The sequence below is a fragment of the Micromys minutus genome (assembly GCF_963924665.1).
Source record: "Micromys minutus genome assembly, chromosome: 17".
Lineage (NCBI taxonomy): Eukaryota > Metazoa > Chordata > Mammalia > Rodentia > Muridae > Micromys > Micromys minutus.
In genome coordinates this window covers 49,701,287-49,720,161 of record NC_137952.1, presented here as the reverse complement: position 1 = coordinate 49,720,161, position 18,875 = coordinate 49,701,287, and the positions used below count along the sequence as shown (strand labels likewise).

At 45.9% G+C, this 18,875-nt stretch overlaps 1 protein-coding gene across 1 annotated transcript in view; it reads right to left on the bottom strand.

The window, feature by feature from the left end:
• The window catches only part of SEC23B (SEC23 homolog B, COPII coat complex component), a 33,506-nt gene that overhangs the window by 7,606 nt on the left and 7,025 nt on the right, over window positions 1–18,875 (bottom strand). Inside the window, exons 4-15 of the mRNA XM_080931614.1 lie at window positions 18,398–18,484; window positions 16,230–16,466; window positions 16,044–16,129; window positions 15,304–15,448; window positions 14,832–14,990; window positions 14,471–14,586; window positions 12,042–12,165; window positions 10,266–10,346; window positions 7,624–7,713; window positions 6,782–6,888; window positions 4,882–5,035; window positions 2,097–2,174 (exon numbers count right to left, since the gene is read on the bottom strand). Of these exons, the coding sequence (XP_080787740.1) occupies window positions 2,097–2,174; window positions 4,882–5,035; window positions 6,782–6,888; window positions 7,624–7,713; window positions 10,266–10,346; window positions 12,042–12,165; window positions 14,471–14,586; window positions 14,832–14,990; window positions 15,304–15,448; window positions 16,044–16,129; window positions 16,230–16,466; window positions 18,398–18,484 (1,464 nt within the window). The remainder of the gene's footprint in view (window positions 1–2,096; window positions 2,175–4,881; window positions 5,036–6,781; window positions 6,889–7,623; window positions 7,714–10,265; window positions 10,347–12,041; window positions 12,166–14,470; window positions 14,587–14,831; window positions 14,991–15,303; window positions 15,449–16,043; window positions 16,130–16,229; window positions 16,467–18,397; window positions 18,485–18,875) is intronic.

Below are 18,875 nucleotides of genomic sequence, written 5' to 3'. Positions count from 1 at the left end.
TTTTTTTCCAAATAAAATTTTGCCTGAATGTGGTACATATATGCATCTGTGTGGCTAACAATTGTGTAGAGATGTAGAAAACTCAAGCTGTGTTCTGTGTCTCTACCTATCACTCTCTGCTTTGACTTACTGAGGCAGGCTCTCCTTTGAACCAAGAACTAGCCAACAGGCTACCCTCGTTAGCCAGCTAGCCCCGGAGACCCTGTCTGACTCCTGAGCACTGAGATTCCTGTTTTCATTGGTTGGTGTTTTGCCTGCATGTTTGTCAGTGTGAGAGAGTCAGATCCTCTAAAACTGGAGTTACAGACGGGTGTGAGCTGCCGTTTGAGTGCTGGGAATTGAATCTGGGTCCTCTGGAAGAGCAGTCAATCCTCTTAACTGCTCGGCCATCTCTTCAACCCCTTACAGATGTATTTCTAAATAGGAGAGCAGGGGCATGTACATGGGAATGCAGGTGTTGGGAATGCAGGTGTTGGGAATGCAGGTGTTGGGAATGCAGGTGTTGAGAATGCAGGTGTTGAGAATGCAGGTGTTGAGAATGCAGGTGTTGAGAATGCAGGTGCACTCAGATGCCAAGGCAGACCTCCTGAAGCTGGACTCACCTGTAACCGTGAGCAAACTGACATAGTCCTGAGTACCTAACTCAGATCCCCTGCAAATACGCTCTTAACGGAGCCATCTCTCTAGCCTTTCAGGGGGGTTTTTTCTTTTCCTTTGTTCTGTTTTCAAGACAAGTTCTATAGACCAGGCTGGCTTAGAACTCAGAGATCTGCCTGTCCCAAGTGCTGGGATCAAAGGCGCACACCACCCCTTGCCCAGATAAAATTTTTAAGATTTTATTTTTATTTTATGTGTGTATGCCTGTGTGATTGTCACATGTGGGCACACAACTAAGCCACAATAAGATGTTGGCTCCTTAAAGCTAAAGCTACAAGTGGTTGTGAGCAACCAAATATGGTTGCCAGGAACCCAATTTAGGTCCTTGAAAGAGCAGCAACCACTCTATGTGTGAGCCATCTGTCCAGCCCCCAGCTGAAATTCTTTTGGTTTTGGTTTGTTTTCTAAAGAGCTCCCACATGAAGGAGCAGTCGGGAAGGCACCAGCTGCGAAGGCTTTTATGACTTTGTCTACAGAGCATTCTAAGGCATCTGTCAGGAGCCAGAGAGCCCAGGTCAGAGTCCTACTCAGCCAGTCAGCAGTGGAAGTAACTTTGGGGAAGCTGCTTACTTTTTGGTGCCTCAGTTTCCTTATCTATGAACTGTAGAGGTGGGTTTATTCTCAGGTGCTTATTCTACAAATGGGAATAGTCAGTTGTTATTAAGAACCTCGGGATACTTCTACTTTTCAAGGCTCGTTTTTATAGTCGAGGCATTTTAGAGTTAGCCAAAGTCGGCCTGCCCTGCCGTCACAGTCATCACTGTCATCCCTCCGCAGACCTGGCCTTACTCTACCCTACAAGCTATGTCCTGAGCTCTCTCTCACCTGATGCCCCTGTTCTCCTCCTTCACTGGTCCTCTTTCTCAGGATCCGCCCCGAACACAGCAGGACCCCCTTACTGTGGCTCAAACCTCAAAGCCTAACTGTGCTTTTCCTATTCTCTTTGGGAAGAGGTTCTCTCTCTTGAGTGAGTCTCCAATGCAGGGACCCAGGAGGAGGCTCTGGTATCCAGTGGACCAGTGGATCCGGGTAGTGGGAAGTCCAGACAGGCCTCAGACCTGCCTGTTCGTCATATTGGTTTTGAGGCAGAGTAAGGAAGAAAAGTGTTTCCCAGTGTTAAAGAGACTTTAAATCGCTACTCTAAAGATGAGATAACGAAGACTCACAGAGGTCTTAGACCTCATCCAAGATCAGCAGCAGCAGCAGAGTCAGTGCTGAACTCTCTACCCTGACTGGCAGAGCTTTCACACTCATCACCAACTGCCCAGATGCAGGCACATGGAAGTCCAGGACCCAGATTTTGGCTGCTTACACATACAAAGCACTGTCCAAGTACTACACAGTTAGCTTCAACAGTTTCAGAAGTAAGTCTTTTCTTCCAAACAAAGAGTTCTGATGATTCATTCTTCTGTAGTTATCTTTAAAAACACATTTCTTACCTGAGGATACAGAGAAAAGGAGTCTGACAATCTGAAAGATGTGGGGTCCTCTTTGTTATACTGCCCAAACTTCTGACACTGTGGAAAAACAGAATCTAAATTAGTGTCACCGAGAAAAATCCCAAACTGGGGCTGGAAAGACGGCACAGCGGTTAAGAGCATTGGCTGTTCTTCTGGCCAACCTAGGTTCAATTCCCAGCATCCACATGGCAGCCCAAAACTGTAACTCCAGTTCCAGGGGATCCAACACTATCACACAGACGCCTGCAGGCAAATACAGATGCAAAGAACCTGAAGGAACTAAAGGGAGTCCAGCTGTGTGTGCCACTCAGGGGTTCTGGACCGGCTCCCAGGCAGGACGGGGACGTCAGCAGGTCTTCTTAAAACACTTTTCTTGCACGATGAAGGCCCCGCATTTATCCCAGAGTTTGAAGTGAGAGGGGCTTCTCTGGGTATGCCCACCACCTGGGCCCATTGCCTCCTCCAGTGTCCCTGCATGACTGAACTCGGTCCCCGGAAGACCAACAGACAGTCCTGGCTGCTGAGCCATCTCTCCCACTGGACTTCTTGATTTTGATTTTATAGACTTATGAAAAAGTATATAAAAGATTTCAGCAGTTCTTTCAGCTCCTTCCAAAATGGCCACTCCATTCCCACTGACACTGCCCCGTCTCGGGCACTGCCTTCATGCCAGAAACCCTTCCCTATGATTGTCCTTCTCCTTACATGACGTTGCTACTTGCAAACAAGCACCATGCCTCTACTCCCTTCTTAAGAGTTACATGAAAGGGCTCAAGAGACGGCGCAGAAGTTGAGAGCAGCCATTGCTCTTGCAGAGGACCAGGGTCCAGTTTCTAGTATGCAGAAGGTGGCTAACACTCATCAAGTCATTTCCTGAGACCCAACCCTCCTCCTGATGTCCACAGGCACAAGACACACGTGAGATATGCAAGGAAACATTCCATACAGAAAAGTCTAAAAGAAAAAAAATGTAAGAAAAAAAAAATCATGTATAAGTCTCTTCTTAAAGTTAGGGAGAGATGATCACGGTATCCTCCCTGCCTCTGCCCCCAGCTCCCAGCCGGCTCTCCTGTGATGGCACCTTCTCACCATAGCTGATGGGCACGGCGGCTGCCCCTCTACAAGCTGCCTCATGCTGAGCCCTACGGGCCAGATTTTGCCTTCCTCCTGTTACACCATTTATAAGAGGATCTGATTGAGAACTGACTTCCCACATGAAGCCTTTGCCAGCCTTAAGACTCTGGTCACCTGAGAACAGTTTGTTGGAAACACTGACACTCTGAGACAAGTAACTTTATAAGATGCAGCAGATAAAGGCAAATGTGGAACTGAGACATTTAACACACCTCCTTCCCGGGCTTTTGATCACTATCAGAAGGTAAGGTTAGCTATTCATTGTCTATATGGCTCCAACTCACCCTTTTGTCTATGACACGGATGTAGCCATTAAACTACTTGGCCAGCGGCTGGGATACAAGCTTTGTCAACAGAGGACAATGGAGTCAAGGTCAGCTGCAGGGTCCCAATGTTCTCATGGATTCCATGCAGCTGAGATGCTACAGCATACCCAGCCAATTGAGACCCCAGCCCCTGAATGCTGCAGGTGAAGATTTTCCTTGGGAACAGCTTTTCCCAGCCCCCAAGATGATAGACTTCACCTAATTCTGATGAGTTTCTAGCAAATTCCTTGGGCACAACGCCATGGCGATCTGTGCTATCAAAGACACTGGCTGAGCTATAGCCTTGCTCCTCTACCTAGGTCTGGTCCGCACTGTGAGAGGGCCACTTCCTCTTGTTCTGTGTAGCTCTGGATGTCCTGGAACTCGCTTTGTAGACCACGCTAGCCTTGAACTCAGAGAGATCCACATCTCTGCCTCCTGAGTGCTGGGACTAAAGGCATGAGCCACCACAACCAGACTCTTCACTTGACAGTCAATCCTTTAGTGACAACCTAGCTTTCCTGGAACCCAGGGCTTTACTTTTGCCAGACGAGCTCCATGGTTTTTAATATGAAGTTTTCCCTTTTAAATTATTATTTGTGTTTACTTGGGTTATTGCTTTGTTTTTCAGACTCAAGGTCTCAATATGTAGCTCATGTTGGCCTCAAGCTAGTGCTGCCTCTCCTGCCTCCACCTCCCCAGTGCAGAGATTGCAGCCCTACACACCACACTTGGCTCTTCTGGTTTCTCTTTCCTGATCAGACCTGGATAAATACATTAAGTATTTCCCTGACTCCAATTCCTAAAGCCTCCTTTTGATCTCCTAGAATACAGGGCCACAGTAACCAGCACTAACCCCTCTACTCAGATTTCAGCACTCATAGATTTGTACTAATCCCCAGTCTTCCATGTTGTTTCTTACACGCTGTAATGTCAGCCCTTGAGTGAAAATGTATATTTCACATGTCTTTCATTTCTAGTGTTTGGCCTAAAGCAAGCGACTGTGAAATCCTTGCTCTTTGGGACTGGATAGCCATCTCCGTGGCTAAGAGAACTTGCAGAAGAAACCTGGGGTGCATTTCCGAGCCCCAACACCACAGCTCACAACCTGTCGTAACTTCAGTTCTAAGGAGATCCAACCTTCTTCTTACCTCCACAGGTTCCTGCAAACACTGGTAAGCACACATACACTCTAGCATGCGCACACATAAGTAAATAAATAAATACTTTTAAAACATAAACTATAATAGACTTAAGTGGGAGTGTTCTTTCCTCAAAGGAAGAAGACACACAAAGTCTAAACTCCATCACTGTTCCCATCTTACCAGTCTGATGAGTTGTCGATCCAGCCACCGGAGCACGTCAGGCCCCTCCTCTGACTCTGCCCGGAACACGCCAAGCCGTGCCATCAAGACCGCTGCAGCCTCCTGGTCAAAGGCTGCCTCTATGTGCCTCAGCTGACTCTGTGCATCTGCCCAACTGACAACCAGAGTTAGCACCACACTCTGACTGGGAACTACCAAGGCGAGACCTCCGCTCGGAGATCCCGTTCCATTGTCCAAGACAAGGCTGCCCTGCATTTTTGTTAAGGAAGTTTGACAGTCATTTTAGTCACTCTCAGGTGCTGGCTGAAGGCTAACAGCACAACTGAAAAACTTCCGCATAATGCACTAGATAAGTCTGAATTCCGACTGCATTCCTCAAGGCCAATCCTTGTGAAAATCTAAGTGTTTACAACTTTACAAACTGACCTCCTTGGAAAAATGAATTAAGAACATGTATATGAGTTTTTCAGGTGACTTAGAAAGGAAAAGAGCTAAAAGATCATCAGGGAAGAAGAGAAAATCCAAAATACATAATTACTCTGCAGCCCAATGAAGAAGTGTTATCACTCTGTACACCTGGGCACAGAGGCGCACGCAGGTTACCCTGCACGTTCGACTGGCTCAGCTACACAAGTTCAAGGTCATCTTAAGGACAGGTGAAGGGGGAGAAAGGAAATGAGGAAAGAAAAAAAGAAAAGATTTTATGGGGCCGGAGAGATGGCTCAGTGGTTAAGAGCACTGATTACTCTTCCCAAGGTCCTGAGTTCAAATCCCAGCAACCACATGGTGGCTCACAACCATCTGTAATGAGATCTGATGCCCTCTTCTGGTGTGTCTGAGGACAGTGACAGTGTACTTATACATAATAAATAAATCCTTTAAAAAATGATTTTATGAACAATGGCAAAGACTGAGAAGATCCGCTCTGTCAACTTGACACAACTTAGAATCAGCTGGGAAGAAAGTGTCATCCAGGGACCGCTTAGAGCAGGCTGGCATGCTGAGGGTATCCATGCTATAAGGGATGTTTTTTTTAATCTTCTCCTTTCTTTTTTTAAAGATTTGTTTTTTATGTTTATGTGTGTGTATAGGTGCCCTTCAAATTAAGAAAAGGGAGTTGGGTGTGTGAAACTAATCACAGGCAGTTGTGAACCACGCAGCACGGGTGCTAAGAACCCAACTCCAGCCCTCTGCAAGAGCAAGTGGTCTTAACTACCGAGCTATCTCTCTAAGCTAAGTTTTTTTATTTCACTGGAGCGGGAAGACCCTGCCCACCGTGGGTGGGATCATCTCCTGGGTTTGGGTCCCAGACTGTGTAAGAGTGGAAGACATGGTTGAGTAGTAGGCACATATTTATTCTCAGTCTATGAACTGACTGCAGATGTGATCAGCTCCCTCAAGCTTCTGCCACTGTGACTTCCCCTCTATAAGGAACTATAACCTGGACTTATGAGACAAAATAAACCCTTTCACCCCTACATTGCTCTTTGTCGAGGTACTTTATCATAGCACAAGAAATGAACCAGAAAAGGCTCAATCACAAAAGGGATAGCATAAACTATCAACTCATTGATAAATGGGAAATTTAAATGAAAATGAGATAATACTATTTGCATTTATATATATATATATAATATAAATACTTATATATATATAAATAAATATATATATAAATACTATCCACTGTTAATGAGGTAGTGGGGTTCTCTCCTCGCCATACTGAGGAAAGAACAAATCACTTAGGACAGCAGTTCTGCAGTTTCTAAAATTCCAACTCTATGAAATGACTGCCTTAGAAACACACTTGGGGCTGAGGCTGTAGCTCAGTGAGGTGAGAGAGCAGGAGAGACAGACCCTGATTCAGTCCCCAGTAATGTGGAGAAAGAGACAAGACACTCACTTGCGGGCAATGGTGGTCACTCGGATACGCTTCTGAGTGCTGGAATGCTGATACTGCGTGACAAACTGGATGGCACCTCTGCCTCCCTGGGGAACTGGGGCATTGTGCTGCAGGATGAGAGGCCATGCATCTGTTACCTGCATGTTCTATTGTATCACTGTATAGAACTATTATCTAAAGGACGAGGAACATTAGCACATTCATTCACACGACTGAGGCTGGGCGCATAGCTCAGTGACAGATCGTGTGCATATAATACTTGAGGTTCAGTCCCCAGAATCAGGAGGAATAAAAATAAACTCCAGTTGATAAATTGGTACTGAGGTATTTAGAGATGAAAACCAGATGACTGCAAGTCACTCTGAAGCACATAAAAAATAAGCCAGGTGTGGTGCACACACCTGTGATCCCAGCCGTCTGAATACGGAAGCAGAAGGCTGGTCTACAAGACACCCTGCCTCGTCTCCCACGAAAGCATACAGAATAAAATGAAGATACGTAATGACTCAACTACAGTAAAATGGATTACAGAAGCGAAGGAGTAGTTCTGCAGGTGTTAAGTGTACAAGTCTATCAACTGTTCTGGGTATTTGTGATTTTTCATAACAAAAAACTGGGGAAAGACTGATTCACTCAAAAACCCATGAGTTATAACAGCCAAGAAAAGCCAGGGACTCCTCTCAGCACCTTGTCAGACCAACAATAAAGGAACAAAGTAATGTTAAAAGAGCACACCAAAGTAACACAACAGCTAATGGGAAGGTGCACCAGGACGGGGAGAGGGGAGAGAGTACCCGCTAATAAATCAGAAGAGACTGTAACAGGAAGAAACTTGCTCACACCTGATTGACAACTTCAAAGTAGATGCCAAGAGTAGATGAGGGGTCCAGGCCACAGATCTTCCACTGACTTGTGCCACCAACACCAAGCTCCTAGGGATGAGAGGGGAATTTCAAAGGACACATATAAAAATAAATCCTGAGGGAAACCAGGAATTAAAAGCACCAAATGAGCAGGGTAGGTCACATTTGGACATTTGACACAAGCTAAAACTTTGAATTCTAGTAAAAACATCTAGAAAGTGTGTAATAACAAACCAGAGGGATCTTAATGTTTACATTTATAATACTTTTTGAATTAAACTTTTTATATAGGCACTCTAAGTCATTTTAATATATCATATATATAAAAGACATATGTACAGCATATAATACTGAAGTCAACAAAGAATCCTGTCAATGTTGGGGAAGAATAGAGAAAGAACTGGTTCGAAAGCTGCATTTGCTTTTTCCATCACTGTCAGAATAAAAACAGAGAGCTGCAGATCCCCTGGAAATCATCATCTGGACAGACAGAAGCTTTACGCAGATTCTGGTTCTATCTCTGAACCTAACTTGCATTCCCTCAGGCACAGGGAGGAGAGTAAGAGCATAAACACCACTGTACGGAAGCAGAGGCCCGAACGGTAGACTCCTAGAGAAGACATTCAGCACTCCTTCAAGATCAGTGTCAGGGACATGAAAACACAGAAACGGAGAGAAGAGACCACGAGGTAAGGGCCAGGCTAGGGTTTGAGAAATTAAGGCTGTGGAACTGAAAGCAGTGCTGGTGGGACTGGCGACAGCCACAGAGAGCAGTTAGGAGAACTCGGGCTATGTGCTATATTGGAAGCTACTGTGAGATTACTGTTCATTTTCTCAGACTTGACAATGAGGAAATGATTTAACATCTGATTTTTTAGAACACACACACTTAAGAACCAAGTGTCACGACATCTGAAAATTATTCCCAAAGGTTTCTGTAAATAATGTTGGTAAAGCAAACAGGCCAGGAAATCATAACTACACACTTTGGGCAAATGCGGCCCCCACTGCTGTGGAATGCTGCCAGTACCGCCCAGTGGTGCGAGAGGGTGGGCACACAGGAGCTCCCTGCACTCTTCCCAAGACTGCTGCATGCTTGAAGCTGCTTTCCTCAACCCTGGAAGCATCCTCACCCTCCAACCAAAACTTTCAATGCTGAATTCAAATGGAGGACTGATCAGTGTGGTGCAATTTTAAAACTACTGCAGGAAGCTTCGTCAGGGAGACTTTCAAGCTCACAGAAAGTATTCTGCGTGGGTCAGCCTTCCAAAGTCCTTCCCCGCAAACAGGAGTGGTGGTGCAAGTCACTTAGCACACTGACACAGATAACCTTCAGATGAGCTTTGGGGCAGAAACTGCCTCATCCAAGGACTAGAGGTGTGTCTACAAATAGTGATCCCCTGCCAAGCCTGACAAAACTTTCATTTATACAGTCACTGCCAACGTCTGACATACAAGAGATAATGAACAACTTGTATAGGGTTCCAGTGTGTCCTTGTCCTAAGCATGCCACCCGACCAACTCATTTACTCCTAACATTCTTGAGTCGGTACTGCTATTTCCCATATTCTAAAACACGAAATTATAGAGTGTTAAGAATGGTGCCCGCCACTCAGCTATGGAGCACATGCAACCTAAATCCACAACAGCCCTGTAGCTCACCCCCCACTGGGGATGGCAAGAAGGGAAGGACATGACTGTGTAACAGCCCAAGATACTTCAGGGGCAGCAGTGATACAATTATATGGGGAAAAAGCTCTTGCATTCAAAAGGACTGAACTTTTGTTGGACCTCACAGCCAAACATACCTCTTGACCACAGGCTATCCTACTGTTTGTTGAAATGCAACATTAAAAACCATGTAACAACCTTACTTGCCTTGGATAGCCCATGAGTCAGCTTTAAACTGAGTTAATGCATAGATTTAATCTTCCATGTTCCTGACCCAGAGTAATATATATGTGTATATATGTATGCATGTTGCTAACAACAGTCAACACGTTGGGAACAACCTTATACAACAAACATTTCCCATACCTCTTAGAAACAATTAGACATAGCTTGTTTACAGCTGAGTGACACTTGGGGTTACTTGGAGGTCAGTAAAATGATACATGTCCATACTGAGGTCATACTTAGTGCCTGTAACCAATGCAGAAGAGGCCTCATGAATCAGGTGCTGTGTCTTTTATCCAAGGGGATGCCTGCACCTTGCTCTCATATACCGACAATACACATGCGTCGGTATCATCCACTGTCCGAGCTCGAAGACATACAGTGCACAGGTTATCCTGAGAGAATCTGGATGACGCCTTTACTGTGGGAAATGCTTTTGTTCTCAGTGAGCTGTAGTGAGAGGAGCCTGAGATCTGGGTCCTGTGTCAGCTTCAACCCTGTATAAGGCTTGACTTAACCTCCCTGACTCCATGTTTCCTTCTCTGGTCAAAGACAGATCAACGGGCAGAAGGACAGATGACACTACCTCTTAGAGTTGTCACCAGTAAGGGTTAGGGTTCCTCTCAGACAAGAACACCTCTCAGGTGACACAATGCAAGATCATCACGGTTTGACTTAGCTAATGAGTTTACTCCAGGGCAAGTGAGGAGACGGACTGTCCTTACGTTTTCTGACACGCATGGTCCTTTCACATTCAGAGACACGCATGGGCCAATGGCACCTGCAATCTTCAGTTCCCGAGAGGTCTAAAACAAATCACACATTAAGTTAAGAGCCAGCCTGCTGCTACCATGATCACAATAAAAGCTCAGAGGAAAATCCCACAGAGAAAATCGCTAATGGATGACACTATCTAAATGCCCACTCAGGCTTCTCCACGAATATTAGGAGCTGGTTAAAGTTTCAACAAAATCCACCTTAGAAAACACATCAAGAAGACCAGTGTAATGGTGCATTAGTGATACTCAGCAGGCTGAGGCAAAGATGAAGAGGTCAAGGCCAGCCTCGCTGTATAGTGTATGTGGCCAGCTTGAGTTCATTAGACTGTCTCAAAATCAACACAAAACGTCAAAGTTCACTTGTTTGATTTGAAGCAGGATCCCCAAGAAGTAGCTGAGACTAACCTGGAAACCCATGGACAGCTCAAGTGAACGTGTGCTCACAATCCTCCTGCCTCTGCCTAAGTGCTGAATGCAGGTTGGCACCACACCTGGCCGATGGCATTTTCAACTCTCTATTCATTTCAACCTTTGAAACTATTATATATATGAAAGGTAACAACTCTACCAACTAAATTACATTCTTTTCCAAACACCATGCATATTCATACTAATTTACATATTCCTATCCAGTAAACATTGTTTTGTATTCCTTTAAAAATACTTAATACATAAAGCCTACCAAAATTATAAGCCCAATGGAGAGCCTTTTCTTTTCTTTTCTTTGAGGCAGGGCACCTCTATGCAGTCCTGGCCGTTCTCACTACATCCACTAGGCTGACCTCAAACTCAGATCCACCTGCTTCTCCTCCACAGTGCTGGGACCAAAGGTGTGCACACTCCGTCCCTCTCATGCGTTTAGATGCCGGGACTAACTCAAGGCTCTTATGCTCACACAGCAGGCACTGCACCCTGAGCCAGCTCCCTATCCTTTCTAACAACCTCCAGCTCTGCTAAAAGAGCAATCAAGCAAACCCCTTAAACATGTAAGAATGCTGCTTAAAGCTTATCCTAGACAATTTAATTCTCTAATTCTCTAGCCCAGTTTCTAACAGTCCCTTTTAATGGTTTCTCAATTACTTAAGAGCCAGCTGTCTAGGACTCTGATTCCCTACAAAGTATTTGAACACCTGGGTTCTTCTGTGCAGCTCAGTGGCTCACGCCGATGGCTGGGTGGATGCTGACCATGCGTGACTTCCCTGTCTGTAAGTCCCAGTATAGCAACCAATGCCCACCTCACACCCAACTAACTCTGCCTATCCTAACCCAGGGAGGAACAGAGCAGGGCCTGAGGAGAAAGAGACACTTTCTGATTAGCACTTTGATAAGCACATGGGTAATCCTTGAGAAGCAAAGGAATACAGTGGGCAAAATACTTTGTGATCTCCATTACTGGATCCTTGTAAGTGACCATTAAAGGTTATATCTATCAGCTGAGACTACAGAGTGTACACTGAACCACACTAATCCCAATAAGGTTTCAAAAGTCTGAAATATGACTGAGTACGGCATATAGCACACCGGAGGGAGAAGCAGGTAGATCTCTAAGAACCCGAGGCCAGCCTGGTCTATATAGTGAGTTCCAAGCCAGCTGAGGATACACACAGTGAGACCCTGCCTCAGATAAATAATAAATGAATATTTATCATGTACATATTAAAATTCTGTAAGCTGCCTATATAAGCTAATTTAAAATAAAACTTTTCTAAAAGCCGACTGCACCTTTACGTCCAATGTAGCACCAAACGCCATTCTGAAATCTCCGTTGAAGTCTTTACTAAAGATTCTTTGGAATGTCTGCTTGAAGAGAGAGGTGTTGAAAGAGTCTCCCATCACCATGTGGCCTCTAGATAAGAAAGAGAAAGTCCATCTCAAAGGACAGGAACCATTCTGTTGTTCCCTCAAGACTCACAAACAATTTACACACACACACACACACACACACACATGTTCGGGCACACGAACAGCTGACGCCCAGCCGACACATTTTGTGTTCTCTCACTCCTTCTTAGCATTTGCCACCTGATGTAGCAGTCACCAGCATTTCTCCCTCCCTGACAGGTGTCTCCAGGTCATCAGGTGGCCCCATAAATTGAACGTCTGAAGGAAGAAAGCACACGTTCTCAACAGGGAAACTCAGTACGAAGGGATCCCCAGTGACTTTCCTGAACCATCCACTGCCCTGTAGTCCAGCCTGGGGTCACTGTGACTTTGCCTGAAGTCGTCCTCAAAGCCCAGAACCTGGGCTTCTGTTGTTTTCAGGGTTGTTTTAGTGCTCCCTCCCACACCACACACCATCACACACGTCCATCTCCTGTATGTGTGTATTTGTAAGTTTGTGTGTGGGCGTACATATGCCATAGAGGGTTCAGAGGTCTGAGGACAACCTGCAGAGCTGGGTGTCTCCTTCCACATGAGGACCAGGGACTAAAGGTCTCAGACCTCCCTGTGGAGCCATCTTGCTAGCACTTGCGTTACTGGGTTTTGTTTTCTTTGGGGAAAAGGGCTTTTCTTTTTAAAGTCAACTTCTTGCTATTTAGCCCAGGCTAGCCTTGATCTCAAGCTCCTCCAGAGTGCTTGTGCCACAGCTGTGCCCACCAGAGAGCACTAGTGCCACAGCTGTGCTCACCAGGACCTGAGAGCACTAGTGTCACAGCTGTGCCCACCAGGACCTGAGAGCACTAGTGTCACAGCTGTGCCCACCAGGACCTGAGAGCACTAGTGTCACAGCTGTGCCCACCAGGACCTGAGAGCACTAGTGTCACAGCTATACCCACCAGGACCTGAGAGCACTAACTGTGCTCACCAGGAAACTCAAGTCATTACAATCGGTTCCATGATTCATGTATCTCAGGCTAGCACATCTGAGCCACTCCAAAACAGTTTCAAACGACTTAGACGCTACCTCCCCTAAGACAGCAGAGAAGAATCACTATGGAGGTTGATTAGAAAGGCAGAAATCTGGACCAGGAGATAGTTCAACAAGTAAAGGTGCTTGCCACCAAGCAATAAAAGTTCAATCTGCATTCCACACAGTGAAAGAAGACAGCTAACTCCCACAGTGCCCTCTGACCTCTACGTGTGTACACTGACACATGCAGGGGTACACACACACACACACACACACACACACACACACACACACACACACAAACACATGATTTTAAGTTAAAGGGAAAGGAGATACAGCATCTCCAGCCCCACACACGGCTCGGTGTAGCGGCTACCCCCCAGACTGTGCCATGTATTCCAGCTGATGGGATCTTGGGAAAAGCAGGTTCTGCCTCAGCAAGTGGGAAATGAGGCCTGAGAGGCTGCACTTCTAATGAGCTCTCAGAGAAACCAAGGCTGTGTGTGCTCAAACTCTGTTCTACGTTAGAATCGCTGGAGGGGAACGTTGAAGAATGCTGGTACCCACACCACGCCCTTTGTTCATTACATTAGGCTGCTGGGGGTTGGGGGCGGGAACATGACAGACACAGCAGCTTGTTTTGTAGTGGACACCAATGTGCAGCTGCGCCTCAGACTCTCTGCTCCACCTAGTGCTTCTTGCACTTTGATGAGCACCCAAATCACGCTGCTCCCCAAGAGCTTTTGCTTTTAGCAGAGGGTCTAAGGAAAACCAAAGAACATTCCTAATTAGTTCCCATGAGCCCTAAGGTTCCTGGTCCAGGCATCACTGCAAGCTGAGAATTCATTCACTTGAGAACAATATGACTTGGTGGCAAGCGTACCCCATCAGGCGACCGTGTGACTGGCATTAATCAGTCATTAGCCAGGTCAACCTTCTTCTAACTACTTGACACTGACACTCAGATGGCATTTACTCCTTATCACAAGGAAGTGCACTGCTGCGGACCAAGTACTCCATACTCCATGGTCTGGTCTGCAGACAAGTCCAACAACCCCAAAGAAACAAAGTTACTCGGATGTGGCTTGTTCCTGGTGAAATCCTGAGACCTCTCTAAGCACTGCTTCTTCCTCCACAGGGCCCACAGTCCCTTTCCAGCCACCGATTCCAAACCTCAGAGCCACCTGAAAACTCCGAAGCTAGCCTCACTCAGCCCTGCAAGCCCATCACTCATTCACTCACCCCTGTAACTCCATCATTCATTCCTTCCCCAGTTCCCACGTGTCCCATGTGAGCATACCCTGTAAGATTTGGACAGCACTTCATCTCCAGAAGTCCAGTTTGATCAAGGGCACAAGCATAAATATCAATGCAGTGGCCATTTGTAGCAGTCCGATTGGCAAGCATCTCATAATGCTGTAAAGAAAGAAAGCTCTCAGGAAACAAGCAGAGTTCCCAAGGCACGTCTTTCCACACCTACGGACATATGTAACCAACAAGAGGAGCATGGAGCTCACCCCTAGAAACAGCCCTGTCAAATCAGGTCACTCTAGTCGGGGGTCAGTAAGCTCAAAGGCACGGAAGAGTGTCACTACACAGCCCCTGACCTCGCAGCCCATGGCGGGCTAAGACCTGACTACAGCTGGGACCCGAGGGCGCACCTTGGTTGCCTTCTTCATGAACCGTGCGTGGTCCTTCTCAATGTCATGCCAGGAGCGAATAGGAGTCTTCAGCTCGTCTCCGACCACCATGCCGGGTCCTTGGGTTGGGGGCCCGCCAGTGAACAGCATGATCCTGGCTCCAGTATTTGGGAACGTACCCTAAAAATAGATAAAGACTGTGTTTCAGGTTCTGTATTCAGTGCTGCTGCAGAGAAACACGCGTGGCGGGGGAGAAGAATGGTTCTTACTTCTCCAAACCAGACGGTTTGGACTTCTACTTTAGTGAAACCCCTCTCCACTGCTCCAGTTCCCTTAGCTTTTCACAAAAACTGAGGTCCTCCTCAATGTAGATAATAATGACAGAAACATTTTCTGATACAAAGGCAAAAGACTAACTTAAGGTACAAGACATTTTCCAACAAAGCTAACAAGGAAAGAACAGCTTGTATGACTTGATAGGTCTCTGAATTACCTCCAACAAGCCAACAGCAATGGACAAAGCAACACCAGTAGATCGCAGCGGTCTCTTCCCCTGAGTTACTGGCCATGGGTCCCTCTGCAACTCCCCAAGAAGATCTGTGAGGTTCATGTCAATCTTGTGAACGGGTTGTAGAAATCTGTATGATTTCAAAAGGGAACATCAGCTGTGATTTAGTAAAGCACCTTGATCTTCAACCCTAGGTCACATTTAACTGCTCTTCAAAGCAATTATTCGATAGGAAAAAGACAAACTTTTTCTTCAAAATTATCTCTGTAAATACAGAAGCAATTCCAAGCAATTTTAGTGAAAAGCAAGGAAATCCTAATAATAAGCCTAATGTGGCTCCAGTTTGAGACCCGTTTCTGTGGACAGTGTCCTCCAGGCTGAAGTTGCTGTTTGCATGCCCCTTGAGCCTAATGAGCTGAGTAGAGAAACGCTCTGCTTTCTGACAGAGTGGAGGCTGTCTCCAGCAGCCCGCTTTCTTCACACACTGCAGGAAGTGAGTGCCTCCTCACAGGCTTACTTAAAAATACCCAAAGTGTTTTATGCTTCGTCAGCTTTACTTAACGATCAGGGATAACAGCCATGTGTCAATGAGGAGACTGTGAACAATGTTAAAACATTTCTATGAGGAACTGAGTATCTACTGGCTCAGTCTTTATTGCTCTTCCTGGTCACCAGGGCTGTTAGGCACGCCCGCCACAGACCATGTGACTCTGCTGGTGTCTCACCTGCTGGAAACAAAAGGCTGCTCCTGAGCTTGAGTAGGTCTGGCTTGCTGCACAGGCATGGCTGACTTGGTCAGACCCAGCATCTCCTGGAAGGAAAAACAGAAAGATCCAATTTCCATTATCTCTAAAAGTAAATACCACCATTGTAGATCTACCGTTGCTCCTGCTTCTTTATAAGGTACTAACCTGTATTTGCTTTGCAGTTAAATCCTTGGTCCCTCGGAAGACATAGCTCTTGGAGATTCCTTCACAGCTTAGCTCGTGAACCTGTACCATCCTCCCAAAAGTGATAAGACCAACCAGGGCATCTGGAGGAAGGAGACTCAGAGACATCTGCAGGGACTCTTTGAGTGCTTGAAGGTCATCCTCCTCCAAACATGTGTCAACCACATAGAGAAAGATCAGAGGGGACCGAGCGCCTCTCTTCCAAAAAAGAAAAACGGCGTGATGATCAGTATACAAACAGACATAACCAGCAAGCACAGAAAGATCCAATTTCCATAGTTTTCATTAACACGAAAAGTAAATAAACATCTGCACAGGGACAAACCTGCATTCCACAGGACAAATTAGGTACAGGACAGCAAGTCTGCATGCCTGTGAATACCCAGGGGAGAGAGCTGTGTCGGGAAGACTCTATCCCAGCTTTACCTCATCAACTGACAGATTACCTCATCAAATGATGAGAACCCAAAGGCTATCAAAACAAACATAAAACTAAAAAGGTATTCAATATTCAATACCGACTATATGCCAGGCATTACTGCAGACCCTGGGATATATCACTGAAAAGCCAGGGAGCAGCAGTAGCTAAGATGGACCAGATCCCTGTGTTAAACAGAGAGATCATGGCTGGGGATGCTGGCCTATGGCTTTAACCCCAGCATTCAGGAGAAAGAGGTGGATAGATCTGTGTGAGTTTGAGGCCATCTTGGTCTACATACTGAGTCCTAGGACAGCAAAATAGTGATACTATGTCTCAAAAACTAAATAAATACAAACTAACGAGATAGCAAGATGAGGGCAGCTTCATTAAGAAGGTAAAAGCTGAGGTAACTAGATGGCTCAGCAGGTAAAGGCCAAACCAAGCCTGATGACCTGCACTCAATCCCCAGGACCACAAGGTAGAAGTATTGGCTCCACAAATTGTCCTGACTGCCACACTACGCCCCAGCACACACCAACTCACACACATACACACACACTCATACACAAACACACACACACACTCAAACACACATACATGCACATGCATGCATGAGCACGCAGCACACACAAGTACAGATGCTATCACACGAGCACAAACACACTCACTCACACATGTGCACACACATGTATGCAAACACACATGCATGCACACACACACCAAACACCATAAACAAATTATAGTTTGGGGGAGAAGGGAGGGAAACGGGGAGCAATGCAGAGAAAAAAGAGTTCTAACACCCTCCTGCAGATGTGACACTTGAGGATCAGAGCAAAGACATAGTGGGAAATAAGACAAGAGACCTTGAAGACTATGTTTTGCTTTGGGTGAAGAGGGGCCGATTCAGTCCACCAGTGACTGAACGTGTCTCTACAGAGTGAGACTGGCTGCTGGGTTAAGAAGAACCACGAAGATAACTGAGGGAGAACAACTAAGAGACTGTCCATGTGTGAGAGGAGGCACATTGCTCAGGATGGCTAGCGTGGGAAAGGAATGGTGGGTGGGGTCTAGGCATGTTCTGAATAATACATCAATGGATGTTCTACCAAATGAGACAGGGGGTGTAGAAGAAAGAGGTCAGTGATAAGAACAGAAGGGCTGTGTCTGACCTTTCTAACTCAGGCTAGCCCCCATTACTGTTCATCTCTTCAACTGCACTTGGTATTGATTTCACAAAAACCATACTCAAGAAAGAGATCACGGGTGGGTGGGTCGGGACCTATGTCCTAGAATGCTCAGGGAGAAACAGAGGTAGCAGATAAGTGCAGGTAGATAGGAAAGGAAACAGACTGCAGGGTTTAATTCAGGACAGGATGATCCTTGCAAACCCATCTTTCCTTCTAGCACACACAGGCCAGTGGCAGGAAGGGAGACATAACTTTTAAGCTGACCACCTAGAATGTGAAGTGTTTTCAGGTGAGATGTGGAAGGCTGTGGTGGATAGGCTTTAAATTTGGTCAGGTCCATCTTTTCTTAAGCCTGGTTCAAGACCTGAAAATGATGCCAGTAACACAAATGTCCTACAACATACTGTCTGGAATCCTACTCCCATGGATACCAACTTTTCCTCTTGAGAACAGGTAAGAAACATAGAACTCCAAGTATTTCAAAAGAAACTCAACGTTCATTAAACACGTGACAAAATTACCTGGATCATGTACTCAATTGTAGAAAACTGGGGCATCAATTCAGCAGGCTGATTCACCTCGGATATGCCTGTATACGCCGGGGGAAACTGACAGAAGAAAGCGAAACATTGACTTAGGGTGAGGAGTGACCAGTGCTCTACCTTTTCCTCTGTCCTGGGGATTAGCCTAGGCACATCCTTGTTAGGAAACTGCACCGTCTCTGAGCTCCCGCTATGCAAGGGACACTCATCCTCCACTCATAAAACGGGTTCATGACCATGCTAATTCTGAAAGCCCAAAACATGTTACAAAAATGCAAATGTAAGTACTCAAAGCTTCTAATTCTCTTACATGTCTATGATTTTATAATCTTAAAAGGTGTTTACTATTTAGAAAAGACCTGTTCGCTCATCCATACAGCCAAGTTCACAGGGTTTAAAATTTATGACCCAAAAAGTCTGGAGAAATGGCTCAGTGATTAAGAGCACTCTGGCTGCT